Raw genomic sequence first — 14331 nt, 5'->3', positions numbered from 1 at the left:
CTTATAGATAATCATAGGTCTGTTCTTTGTTCCTTTGGTATTTCAACCACAGATGAAGAACTGGATCTTCCATCACTGTATTGGATACCTAAACTACATAAGTGTCCTTACAAACAACGGTATATTGCTGGGTCTTCCAAGTGCTCCACGAAACCCCTTTCTAAATTATTAACATCCATTTTATCAGCAATCAAAGACGGGCTTCAAAGTTATTGTGAAACTGCCTATTCTAGAGGTGGCGTGAATCAGATGTGGATACTTAAAAATTCCAAAGATCTTTTAGAGTACATACAATCTAACTCTCTTTCATCTTGTAACAGTATTAAAACATTTGACTTTTCTACTCTTTACACAAGTATTCCACATTCCAAACTAAATGACAAATTAAAAGAGTTGGTATTACTTTGCTTCATAAAAAAGAATGGCCAACGTAGATACAAGTATCTTGTCTTAGGGAGGGATAAATCATACTTTGTAAAGAACCATTCTGATTCAAACAAAAAATTCTCTGAAACCGATATTATCAAGATGCTTGATTTCTTGATTGACAACATATTTGTTACGTTCGGAGGACGTGTTTTTCAACAGACTGTCGACATCCCAATGGGAACAAACTGTGCCCCTCTACTTGCTGACTTGTTTCTTTATTATAATGAGGCTGACTTCATGCAGGAACTTCTTAGGAAGAAAGATAAGAAGTTAGCAATATCCTTTAACTTTACTTTCCGCTATATAGATGACGTTCTTTCACTAAACAATTCAAAATTTGGTGACTATGTGGATCGCATCTATCCCATCGAATTTGAGATAAAGGATACTACAGATACAGTTAAGTCGGCTTCATATCTTGACTTACATCTAGAAATTGACAATGAGGGTCGGTTGAAGACAAAACTTTACGACAAAAGAGATGATTTCAGCTTTCCAATTGTGAACTTTCCATTTCTAAGTAGCAACATTCCAGCAGCACCTGCATACGGGGTATATATCTCCCAATTGATACGATATTCCCGTGCTTGCATTTCCTATAATGATTTTCTTGATAGAGGGTTACTGCTCACAAGGAAGCTATTAAACCAAGAGTTCCAAATGGTGAAGTTGAAATCATCCCTTCGTAAATTTTACGGACGCCATCACGAGTTGGTTGACCGTTATGGAATAACCGTTTCACAAATGATATCGGATATGTTCCTTACGTCGTAACTACAATCCCCTTCCCTTTCATGAATTTGACCTACCGAATTAGACTATTTACCGGATTTGTAATCACATAAGCAACACGACGGGTGCCGCATGTGGAGCAGGATCTGCTTACCCTTCCGGAGCACCTGAGATCACCCCTAGTTTTTGGTGGGGTTCGTGTTGTTTATTCTTTAGTTTTCTATGTTGTGTCATGTGTACTATTGTTTTTCTGTTTGTCTTTTTCATTTTTAGCCATGGCGTTGTCAGTTTGTTTTAGATTTACGAGTTTGACTGTCCCTTTGGTGTCTTTCGTCCCTATTTTATACAAATGTATGTGTGCAAAACGAAAACTTGAAACTGATTTTTGAAATCTTACATAACATCTAATTAAACACTTATACAAATGTATGTGTGCAAAACGAAAACTGGAATCTGATCTTTGAAATCTTACATAACATCTAATTAGACACGTATACAAATGTATGTGTGCAAAACGAAAACTGAAAACTGATCTTTGAAATCTTACATAACATCTAATTAGACACTTATACAAATGTATGTGTGCAAAACGAAAACTGGAAACTGATCTTTGAAATCTTACATAACTTCTAACTAGACACTTATACAAATGTATGTGCGCAAAACGAAAACTGGAAACTGATCTTTGAAATTTTACATAACAATCTTCGAGAACAGTGCGTAGGACCAATCACAGACTTATATTCTTTTAAAAGTATAATACTGCATAAGTTACCATTTAATCACTTTACTGTTTCACGTTCATCATTTCTGTCAGGTTAATACGGATAGGTGTATATTCCGTATTATATTTTCCCCTATCTTTCATTCTTTTGTTATTATAATTGGCATTCTTTTATATCACTTATTCATATCATTATTGCATTTATTTTTGCTAAAGTTGTTTTTCCGAATATTTTGAATTTTCAAACATAATTGAGAAATTATTTTGGATGAGACAAAAGAGGGACGAAAGAAACCAAAGGAACAGTCAAACTCATAAATCTAAAACAAACTGACAACGCCATGGCTAAAAATGAAAAAGAAAAACAGAAAAACAATAGTACACATGACACAACATAGAAAACTAAAGAATAAACAACAAGAACCCCATCAAAAACTAGGGGTGATCTCAGGTGCTCCGGAAGGGTAAGCAGATCCTGCTCCACATGCGGCACCCGTCGTGTTGCTTATGTGATTACAAATCCGGTAAATAGTCTAATTCGGTAGGTCAAATTCATGAAAGGGAAGGGGATTGTAGTTACGACGTAAGGAACATATCCGATATCATTTGTGAAACGGTTATTCCAAACGTTATTTTCCGATTGCAACATTACAGAATGCGACTTATTGTTGAAATTCTTTTTATGACGAAACTGTTGATAATTTAACTCATTATAGATACCAGGATTGAAATTTTATATTTGCACCAGTCACCAGTCTACGAAAGACACATCAGTTTTACTCGAATCAAAGAATGTTAAAAAGGCCATAATATATACTTTTTTTTTTTTTTTTTTTTAAGTGTTATAATGTTTTATTTGAATTTAACATTTGTTAGAGATACATGAAGTACCGGTACCTTATCCCGGCCTCGTTAACCTTAGTATATTGCATTTTATTGAAAAGTTAGTACTTGTTAGTGCACAAAATGTATATATAGTAATAATAACATGTATGTAACTGAATAGAAATATGATAACATGATTGTATAATAAATTCTAATTTTTGCTGCAACCAGATTATGGAATTTTTCATATTTGTCTTCTTTATTTATCAATATTTCATGATACTGAAGAAATTCTTTTTTGAAAATTTCAAACATATTAATTTGTTTTGTTTTTTGTTCGGATATATAGTATCCTTTGTATACAGTAAAAAGAATTATTGTTATTAAATCATTAATACTGTAGTAACTTGTATCGTTTATTTTGTATCCATACAAAAGTGATTTAATTGATATGATATGATGTCCTAATGTAAGTTTATCAAGTAATAGTTTTATTTGATCCCAAAATGATTTCAGAAATTTGCACGTTAAAAATAGTGCTCATAATCTTCGATGACATCACAAATATTACATAGCGGAGTTTTAGTTATTTTCCAAGAGAAAAGTAATTGTTTGGTTGGTAAAATGTTTTGCAGAAATTTCCATCTTAACATTTTGAATTTATTATCTTGTATATAATAAACGATATAATTTAGCATTTGTTGTCTTTTGTTTGTGTTGTTTTCCAAGATAAATATGTTGTCCCATTTTTAAAATCCTATTGTTTTTTCATAATATCTATTTAAGAAGGAGATGTAAATGTCTTTGGAGGATTTGTTTTTAAGTGATACGATTTTTCCTTTTTTATCTTTAAATTTATATTCGGAGTCAATGGCAACTTCTGTTTTTATTGATTCTTCTTTAGTTAGCTTTTGTAACCACTGTTTTGGTATTGCTTTCATAATATATACTACGAATCTATGGAGCATCGAAAACCAAATTTTTTGTGAGGAGCCTTTAAACAAATACTTGATTTTGAGTTGGTTTTGTGTTGTTCTCTTTTTGGTGTTTCTGTGTAAACAGTTATCAAAAGGTACTAGAATTATAATTGAGTACGTCAGACGCGCGTTTCGTCTACATAAGACTCATCAGTGAAGCTTATATCAAAATAGTTATAAAGCCAAACACGTACAAAGTTAGAAGAGAATTGAGGATGCGAAATTCCCAACAGTTGTGCCAAAAACGGTAAAGGTAATCTATGCCTGGAATAAAAAAAAATCCGTAGTTTTTCGAAAAATTCAGGGTTTTGTTAACAGGAAACTTATAAAAATTACCACTTAATAGATGTTCATGTCAACAACGATTAGCTATTGTTGAAATAATATAATCAAATGCTGGAAGATATGCAGATCTTATCATTTTGTTACCTTTATACAGAAAAAAGAGGCGAACACTATCGTAAGAGACATTCAAACTCATATGTCAACAGTTATACGTCATGGCTTAAAAAAGGCAAATAATCTTTAACAAAACACAACAGAGATAACTGAAAACACAACAACATGCACGAACCACACACAAACTCAGTTGCTCCATACGAGTAAGAAGGTCTGGATGTATTCCCGTGATACAGTTAATGATGTAGTTAGGAAAAGTAAAAAAAAAACCATCATCGAGATTTTAGATTAAATCTGTATCCACATTTATTATTAATATAAAAAAAGAAGATGTGGTATGTATGATTGGCGACAGCTCTTCACAAGAGACCATCAGATACATAAATTAGCAACTATAGGTCACCGTTCGGATTTCAACAATGAGCAAAGCCCATACCACATAGTCAGCTACATGTATAAAGGGTCCCGGAATGACAATGTAAAACATTCAAACGAGAAAACTAACGTCCTAATTCATGTACAGAAAATTAACGAAAAACAAATATTATAATCCTTAACAAATGAAAAACACTGATTTACAGGCTTCTTATGTGCGACAAGCACATACATACAGAATGTGGCGGGGTTAAACATAATAGCGGGATCCCCAACCCCCTACCCTGTGACATTGATGTAACAATAGAACATAAGAACGAACTAAAAAAAATCAGTTTAAAAAGGTTTAACTCATTAGTTGGAAAAAATACACATATTACAAATACAATTGGATGAGTCTAACACCCATTAGTTTAGGAACAAAATAAGCTTAGTATATTGAGCTTGAGATATTTAATATTTCAAACACATGGTAGAAAGGGCTGAATCGGGAAATGTGATCCATACTATATAAACGGGTAAATATACGTATACCTTGTATTGGTATTGGTATTATTTGGGTCTTATATATATGAAAAGAGAAATCGATGTTATGGGGCGAAACATTTTACCCTGCACCATAAGAGAGAGAAAACAAGGAGTCGGAACATTGTTTATCTCGATGCGCATCTGAGACCAAAATTTAAGCTCATCAATGACTTTATATATACTATTTTAACTTCTCATTAGATGCTGTTGCATTATAGATATAGGAAGATGTGGTGTGGGTGCCAATGAGACAACTCTTCATCCAAATAACAATTTAAAAATTAAACCATTATAGGTTAAAGTACGGTCTTCAACACGGAGCCTTGGCTCACACCGAACAACAAGCTATAAAGGGCCCCGAAATAACTAGTGTAAAACCATTCAATTGGGAAAAACCAACGGTCTAATCTATATAAACAAAACGAGAAACGAGAAACACGTATATATTACATAAACAAACGACAACTACTGTACATCAGATCCCTGACTTAGGACAGGGGCAAACATTTGCAGCGGGATTAAACGTTTTAATGGATCCAAACCTTCTCCCTTTTTCTGAAACAATAGCATAACATCACAACATAGAAAAACATACGATAAAATATCAATTGGCAGACTTAACTCAATCAAAAAACGTATGATTACACAACGAACGAATAAATTTGATCTGCGATATCTGAATGCAAATGCACAGTTAATTAAATATTAGAGACAAACATTCATGACCAAAAAGCTAACAAACAAATTCAAACACACTGAGAAATATTTAACCAATCAATGTTCACTTTAGAAAAAAAACCGTTTTTTTATAATCTTGAAGTTTATACAAATGTAGTAAGAATAAGTGAAAAATTGAAGATATTACAAATAATCAAAGCTGGTGTACAGACAAGATCCATATAAATAACAAATAACAATAAAGCATTATAAACAGTATCAACAGGTCGAATTAACAAGAAAATACGATTTAAGAGTACTCGCAGTTACTGACAGCTAGTTAAAAGCCAAAACCAATTAATAGTAAAAAATCATGCATCAGAGACTAAAATCGACTAAAACACATCACAGGGATTTAGTATTTTAACGTCATTAGTAGTCAAAGAAGACATGACTTGTGCAATGCCAAAAATAAATGTATCGACAGGTAGTAGTATAGTGAAGAACGACTTCTATAGAAATAAAAGTTAACGTGGCTGTGTCTCTATACATCTCGCCTCAAAAGATAATGAAATTTAGTTATGTTTTAATTTGCTAATGACAAAATCAATATTAGTGCCAATGTGAACTATATTCAGAGATCTAATTACAATATTGATACGATAACCCTTACTTATAAGTTTGTTTAAAGGTTCGATGAGTTTACAAGGATCACATAGTGATTTCCTCACTTTAAGTACAACATTACCATAAAATTTAGGATGTGAAATACCATTTTATTAAGCTTTCTACAGGTATAGCCAAATTTACTAATCAAATCTTTGTATCTATGAAAGAATTTAGTAAAAGTTTTAAGTAATTTATGGTATCGAAATCCCTGACACAACAATTTACCAGTGATGCATTGATTACGTTCGTTAAAATCTATGACATCAGAACACACACGGGCAAACCGAACGAGTTGCGATAGATAAACACCGTATGATGGAGCCAAAGGCACATCGCCGTCTAAAAAAGGAAAATTAACAATAGGAAATGAAAAATCGTCTCTTTTGTCGTAAATTTTAGTGTGAAGTTTCCCGTTTGAAATTGAAATGTCTAAATCTAGAAAAGGACAACTGCTGCTGTTTATGTTAGATTTAGTTAAAGTAAGTTCGTTTGGATAAATTTCTGAAGTATATTTAGAGAACTCTGGATTATTCAACGAAAAAATATCATCCAGATAACGGTATGTATTTTTGAATGTATCAACCAAATGTAACAATGATGGATCTTTACTGAGTTTGGTCATAAACTGAGATTCATAGCAATATAGAAATAAATCTGCTATTAAAGGCACAGTTGGTGCCCATAGGAATACCTACTACCTGACGATACACTTTATCGCCGAAACGTACATAAATGTTATCAAGCAGAAAGTTTAAAGCTTCAATCATATCCTCATATTTCCAGTAAGTGTATCTAGCATATTTTCCTTTTTCGTTACAGAAAAAGGCCTTAAACGAGTTACAGCAAATAAAATTACAATGAGATTTTTCGAAAGACCATCTTAGACTCATTTTCATGTGTAATGTATTTTTCGAAAGACCATTTAGACTCATTTTCATGTGGAATGTATTTCTGACGAATACGATATCATTGATTATAGTCCTCCTATGATTTTTTTCCGATAGAAACAAATGAATATTGATGATGTCTGTGAATTTGAGGGTTTCGTGCTAGACATCATGACTTTATTACCGTAATAAAGTACTGGCGTCCTAAATATTCTCGGTGATTCAATCACTCTACATATTTATGACTTACACAAACATGCCACTATAAAAAAAAATGTTTTCCTCCAGAAAACGCCTTCATTTTTTATGGAATTGATTAATTTTTCCAGTGGTTTCGAGTATTTTATGCCATTCTATCATTTATAGTGTGTCTATGTTGTTTTTATCGGTAACGCTTCTTTCAAATTGATTCTTTATTGTTTATTTACCTTACCTGGAAGGGATGTTCTTTCTGTCCCTTTCTTACTTTTTTACCTTACTTGGAAGGGATGTTTTTCTGTCCCTTTGTACAACTTGGTACAGTTTCATAGTATAACAGCTAAATATATACTCTTTATACAGATAACCATTGACAAGTCATTTCTAGAAGATTGAAATGTAAATTTCATTCTCTTCTCTGTTAATTCTATATATATATGTAGGCAGAACAGAAGATTTGTACATTTAAAGATACCTTTTTAATTACCAAGCATTGTTTTAATAATCCAAACTTTGAAACATGCATTTTATTGCAGTGTTTAAATGACTTTTTGATTTTTTGTTATACATTCATATTGCTAAATAAACACCCTAAGGGGTCATGCCAATAAAACTTATAGAATTATAAGGGCTGATTATTGTTACATAAACAAATGTGTTCTAATCTGAATAATTACTAATCAATTAGTGACATTATTTAATTGTAATTTTTCTTACAAGTACATCTTAAAAAAATGTTAAATTATGAGTTATATTTATTTGGAGAAAAAAAATTGTTCTATATTTACCATGTTTGCAGTATGCCAATCTAGACAAATGCTAGACAAACAAAATAGGGTATAAATATCTTATTATATGTTTAACATTTGTATTTATCACTGAATCCTCTTTAAAATTCAGACAAGTATTTTATATTACCCAGTATTGCCCAGTATTACCCACTAAAACCCAGTAAAACCCGGGTTTTCCCAGTATTTCCCACTGGGCTGGGCAATACTCATAAAACCCGGGTTTTTGCCAACCCTGCTAGTAGAAAATTTAGAACAGTTAGCATAACTATCTTTTTAATTTTAGACTGTTATTGAAAAATTTAATATCAATATATGTATTATGAAATAACTATATAATTATATATCACAATATATACTTGGTGTATTTTCAGATGAAATAAAAATAAATTACAAAAAAAATGCATAAGATCGACGTAGCTCATTATTATATTCCATAGATTGAATCTATTGCCGTGCAATTTTGGGTGTCTCTCGTTTGGGTAGGAAGTTTTAATATCACACACGAATGTTCACAGGTTCTCAAATCAGCCTTTTAATTCAACGTTTTAGCAAGATCCTTACCCTATTTTACGTTATTTACATTCAATTTGATTGTTAACTCTAAACCTTTAGGATTTACATATAAAAAGAAGATGTGGTATGATTGCCAATGAGACAACTATCCACAAAAGACCAAAATGACACAAATATTACCAATTATAGGTCACCGTACGGCCTTCAACAATAAGCAAATCCCATACCGCATATAGTCAGCTATAAAAGGCCCCGATAAGACAATGTAAAACAATTCAAACGAGAATACTAACGGCCTTATTTATGTAAAAAAAAATGAACGAAAAACAAATATGTAACACATAAACAAACGACAACCACTGACTTACAGGCTCCTAACTTGGGACAGGCACATACATAAATAATGTGGCGGGGTTAAACATGTTAGCGGGATCCCAACCCTCCCCCTAACCATAGACAGTGGTATAACAGTACAACATAAGAACGAACTATAAAAATCAGTTGAAAAAGGCTTAACTCATCAGATAGACAAAAAATACAAGTGGACGTGGCCGGGTACTTATACATCCCGACACAAAGAGACATAATGCACAGATCTGAGAGTACTCGCAGTTATTTGACAGCTAGTTCAAAGCCATTAACAACTAATAAAAAATCATGCCTCTAAGACTAAGCAATCAATCCGTACACATCCAACATACATAGTTCAGGTTTATGAAATTTTGTCAGATTTTCATTATTGTCCTATGATACTGGGAACACATTACCCTGGTGTAGTGGTTAGTGCATCGGACTACTAACACAAAGGTTCCTGGTTCGATTTCCGTTTGGGATGAAAATTTCAGGAACTCAATTTTCGGCTGTCCCTTGACACCATTTGCGAGTATGGTGTTGAGGAAACGATGATAGTCCGTCGGACGGGAAATAAATGGCTGGCCCTTGTTAAGACAGAGCCACATCTCTTGCACGTTAAAGACACCCTTGTAGATTTCGAAAAAGAGTAGGCTAATGCCGCTACAAGGCAGCACTCGCACCCGTAAAGTGGAAAGGGATTAATATAAGTTGCAAAACTTGTTTCCCAATCCACTATAAATAAATATGTTTAAACTAAACACATTTCCCCTATTATTCCTATGGTTCTGTTCATATAATACTGTGCAATAGCCTATTAATTGTTATTTACGAAGATTCCAACATATTCAAGATTTCCTTTCTATCGGTATAAGATCTAAATAATACCAATAAGGTAAAAGTCATGTATGTTAATAAGTTGCTCAATTTAAGTTTTAAAGACTGAACAAACGAAAAATTAACCGTTTTTTTGCGACTTGGAGAAAAGTGCAAACTTGAAATGAGTTATCTTAATAAAAAATACAAGTAATGAAAAGGGATGGTAAAATGGTTTTGCACTAACGTTTTGATGCGTACTTACCATCCCCGCACCTAATTGTAGTTTAATTCAACGTCAGAATAAAGAAATATGCTCGGGATTTTGTAAACATAAATAAAGCAAATATGGACAATAACGTTCTTTTTTCTAAACACATGAAGCTGACATCAACATTTTCAGTAAGGGTCTGCAGTTTGAAGTCGTAAATCAACTGATTGGAAACAAAGCACGCTGTACATATTTTTATTTTAGTGCTTATTAACACAAATGCATGTGCAGCAACTCATCCTAGATGAATGAAAAATTATTTCAGACGGCCAAACAAAAGACAACCATACAAACTCCACCTTCAGTGTGTTTATTGTCTGAAAATAAGATATTTTCTATTTTGAAATAAAAGACTGGTTATAAATTCTATTGTACTGTGTCTAGTATCCTAGTCTCTAGTGACGCCAACGGATAACATAAACCAAAAAAATGGAAAACGCTCCATTATATATAATGATGAAGTCTAAACATTGTCCACGGGAGACAGTTGAATATAGGAAGAGATAAACATGGAATGTGTAAAGATGATCCTCACTTTAACTCTATTGGTACTGTTAAAGGAAAGTAAGGGGACACCAAGATGGACGAACAGAGATTTATATCCATGTAAGTACTTTAACTCTCCTGGTACTGTTAAAGGAAAGTAAGGGAACACCACGATAGACGAATAGAGATTTATATCCATGTAAGTAATTTTTACTCTACTGGTATTGTTACAGGAAAGCAAGGGAACACCACGATGGACGAATAGAGATTTATATCCATGTAAGTACTTTAATTCTACTTGTACTGTTAAAGGAAAGTAAGGGAACACCACGATGGACGAATAGAGATTTATATCCATGTAAGTACTTTAGTTCTACTTGTACTTTTAAAGGAAAGTAAGGGAACACCACGATGGACGAATAGAGATTTACATCCATGTAAGTACTTTACCTATTTTTGTTTACATTTTACAAATTGTGACTTGGATGGAAAATTATCACTCATACCGCATCTTCTATTATCGGACTAATTAATGTTTAATTATTGAAATAAGTAGTTTACAATTGATTTAAATGTGAAATACTTATATTTTCTTTTTCATTTTCACAAATATTTAATTTCATATACTGTACAGTTCTCTTTTTCAATTTGGGTTCTAAATGCTTTTCGATTTCTTACATAGTTCGGCTTTTTCTTTATTTTTTTATTTGATGTCACTGACACGCCTTTTGAAGATCAAACATATATCTGGCGTACAATTCGACCTTTACAATGAGTTGTTTTATACTACTATTTGTATGCAAGGATTTGTAAGATATTGATCAATCATGATTTGTGGGTATGTAATAATGTTGATGGTCTTTGTAAGATATTGATCAATCATGATTTGTGGGTATGTAATAATGTTGATGGTTTACTATTCCTGTAAACTTTCCATTCATAAGAATGAACGTTCTGTCTCCCTTATCTAATGACGTTTGTGTATCTCAGCTGACACGATTATGTCCCACTTATAAGCAACAAATGAAACATCAGTAGGTTTGTGTTGGTGATAACACCAGTTCCTGTATCAACTTGATTCTGGAGTTTTGTTGGTTGTTGGTTAGTATGTCTGCCGGATATTAGATATTGATTTCCAGTTTTGTTTTTGTTTGCAGTACTGTATACTGGATCGTCAGTGTTGTGATACTAGCATTTGATTCCTGGTACCAAAAATGTTTTTAAATAAAATCCGTAGGTCAATTGCTTACTTACAATAGAATATTAAGATTGATATAAAAGAGGGACGAAATATACCACAGGGACAGTCAAACTCATAAATCGAAAATACACTGACAACGGCATGGCTAAAAATGAAAAAGACAAACAGACAAACAATAGTACACTTGACACAACATAGAAAGGTAAAGAATAAGCAACATGAATCTAATTGTTTTAGCTTGGAATTGGCAACATGTAAAAAGAAGTGAAACAGTACAGGGCATTAGAGACGACAGTTACCGAGGACAGAATACTTTCTCACCTTGCTTAAAAAACCTGGCCATGGAACTATATCATAGTGGGGATCCCCAAAGATTTCTTCTGGTAGATCAAGGTAAGTACTACATTCTTATATAATTTACAATAGACTTTAGATAGAAAAAACAATCAATAGCAAAGCATATGTATGTTTTTCATAAAATCTAACAAACAAACAAAAACGAATCAGAACTGCAAACATTTTAAGGGCTTTTATGTGAACGCCCGTCTTGTCCACACATGATTTATTTGTTGCGATTGAATAAATGATGTTGAAATTAAAACAAAATTATTTAGGAATGTTGAGAAAATGAAAAATAAAACGAAATCTAGTTACAAATATTGGTGATACAATCTGTACCTAGGTGTAGGAATATACATATAGTTTTATCGAACAGAAACTGTATTTCTTATTTTAGAAAATGATATCGGATCTTAACATCCTATTTCAAGTTTAGGCAAATAAATTTAAAACCTAAATAATACCATACAATGATTCAAAGTCTTGGTTTTTGAGATTTTGGTTGACAATAAATGAAATTGATAATATGCTTGATTGCCTTTACTGGTTATAACATCTCTGTAAACATTAGACCGATATTTATATTTGATTAAGCTTGACGTATGAAATAGAAAACAGAAATAGTGTGTGAAAATTTCTTGAGAATTCATATAAGGCAATGCTGATGAAGAACATGGTCGTTGTTTTATTCTTTTACATTTGTCATTTCGGGGCTTTTTTAAGCTGACTATGCGATATTGGCTTTGGTCATTGTGAAGGCCGTACGGTGACCTATAGTTTTTCATTTCGGTGTCATTTGGTCTTTTGTAGACATTTCATTAGCATTTATTTCACACTTTCTTTAATGCGGCCATTGTATTTGCCTTCTTATGTGTGAAAATTTATAAAGAATTCTTATACGGCAATGGTTGTTCTAAATTAAAAAAAATATCAGTTCATTATTTTTCTGATATAGATACATTGTACATGCATTAGTTTTCAAATGAAAGATGATAGTAAAACAAGGATAACAAAAATAGTTCACACAACCCGACAATAAAAGGCTGTCAATTATCCGAACAAGTTAAAACTACTGCCATGTACATGTAACTGACTTGGTAGGGACACTTTCAGAAGAAAATAGTATGTCTGGTTTATTGATCATTTGGCTACTATACCTCATATGCATCCTCTTGGTTATTGTTGCTCGATTTTAAACTGTTGTTAAGGTAATGATTGACTTTTGGGTGCTGTAATATGACCCTGCCGGGGCGTTCAAGGTCATTTTTGTCTGTTTTCCGTCCATCCGTCCAATGTTTGTATCTTCACTTGGATTTGCGTGATCAAAATTAAAACAAAATCATACACAATGACAAAAACCATCACAAGAAGACAGAGATAAATTTGTAAGTCATTTACCGTTCTAGAAATATTCTGATTTATAACTTGGACACATCAAAGCTTATTACAATTCTTCAGAAGGGTATTTAGTCGTATCTTCAGAATTCTTCTTCATATTTTCATATTTTATTTTTTATTCAAGGCATGTATCCTTTGATATTCATTCTTTTGAACAGTTGTATAAATATTGCTAGAATATTTTGGGACCACAGATATATATTCACTGCCAATATCCCAAGAAATAAATGATTAAAAATAAAAGTAAAATAATCTTAAAAAACAGAAGTATTATTTCCTTTTTTTCAGAAGGCATTTTGAATAAAGAATCTGAGACTACAGGAAAACCAATTACTGTAGTGGTTTCCGGAATAGATCATAGTACTCCTGTAACAATCACAGGACTGGGTCCCTTTTCTACATCTCAACTCACAAAACAAGTTGTGATGATACCAGGTAGTGGAAAGTGTGCCAAAGCCACCATTACGTCACACGAACTGTTGCTGCTTGGTTTTAATATAACTAAACAGATCCAGGTAACAGTGCCGACACCCTACGGACAGATTGATATGGCTCAAGCGGTGATGTAACTGGTGAACCATGAAAGGAGAAACATTCAGATAAAGACTAAAAGAAAGATAAGACAACTGGAAGTTAGCCTATTTCAACAATATAATTAATAAAAAATAAAGTTCAGCAAATAAAATTATATCTTATTGTCTTATTAGTATTATAATATTCAAAGTTGAAAAAAAAGCGATACATGTATATCGTGAGGTTTGGGAT

The 14331-nt window shown here is 32.5% G+C and overlaps 1 protein-coding gene across 1 annotated transcript; it reads left to right on the top strand.

The window, feature by feature from the left end:
• Window positions 1-10574: 10574 nt before the first annotated feature.
• Window positions 10575-14238, top strand: LOC134693792 (uncharacterized). The gene is made up of 3 exons (XM_063554704.1): window positions 10575-10748; window positions 12067-12222; window positions 13855-14238. The coding sequence occupies exons 1-3, from the start codon at window positions 10652-10654 to the stop codon at window positions 14133-14135; spliced, it is 534 nt and encodes a 177-aa protein (XP_063410774.1). The 5' UTR covers window positions 10575-10651; the 3' UTR covers window positions 14136-14238.
• The last annotated feature ends 93 nt before the right edge of the window (window positions 14239-14331 follow it).

Source organism: Mytilus trossulus, chromosome 12 (assembly GCF_036588685.1).
Source record: "Mytilus trossulus isolate FHL-02 chromosome 12, PNRI_Mtr1.1.1.hap1, whole genome shotgun sequence".
Lineage (NCBI taxonomy): Eukaryota > Metazoa > Mollusca > Bivalvia > Mytilida > Mytilidae > Mytilus > Mytilus trossulus.
Note: the sequence above shows the minus strand (reverse complement) of the source record. Positions and strands in the feature narration are given on the sequence as shown.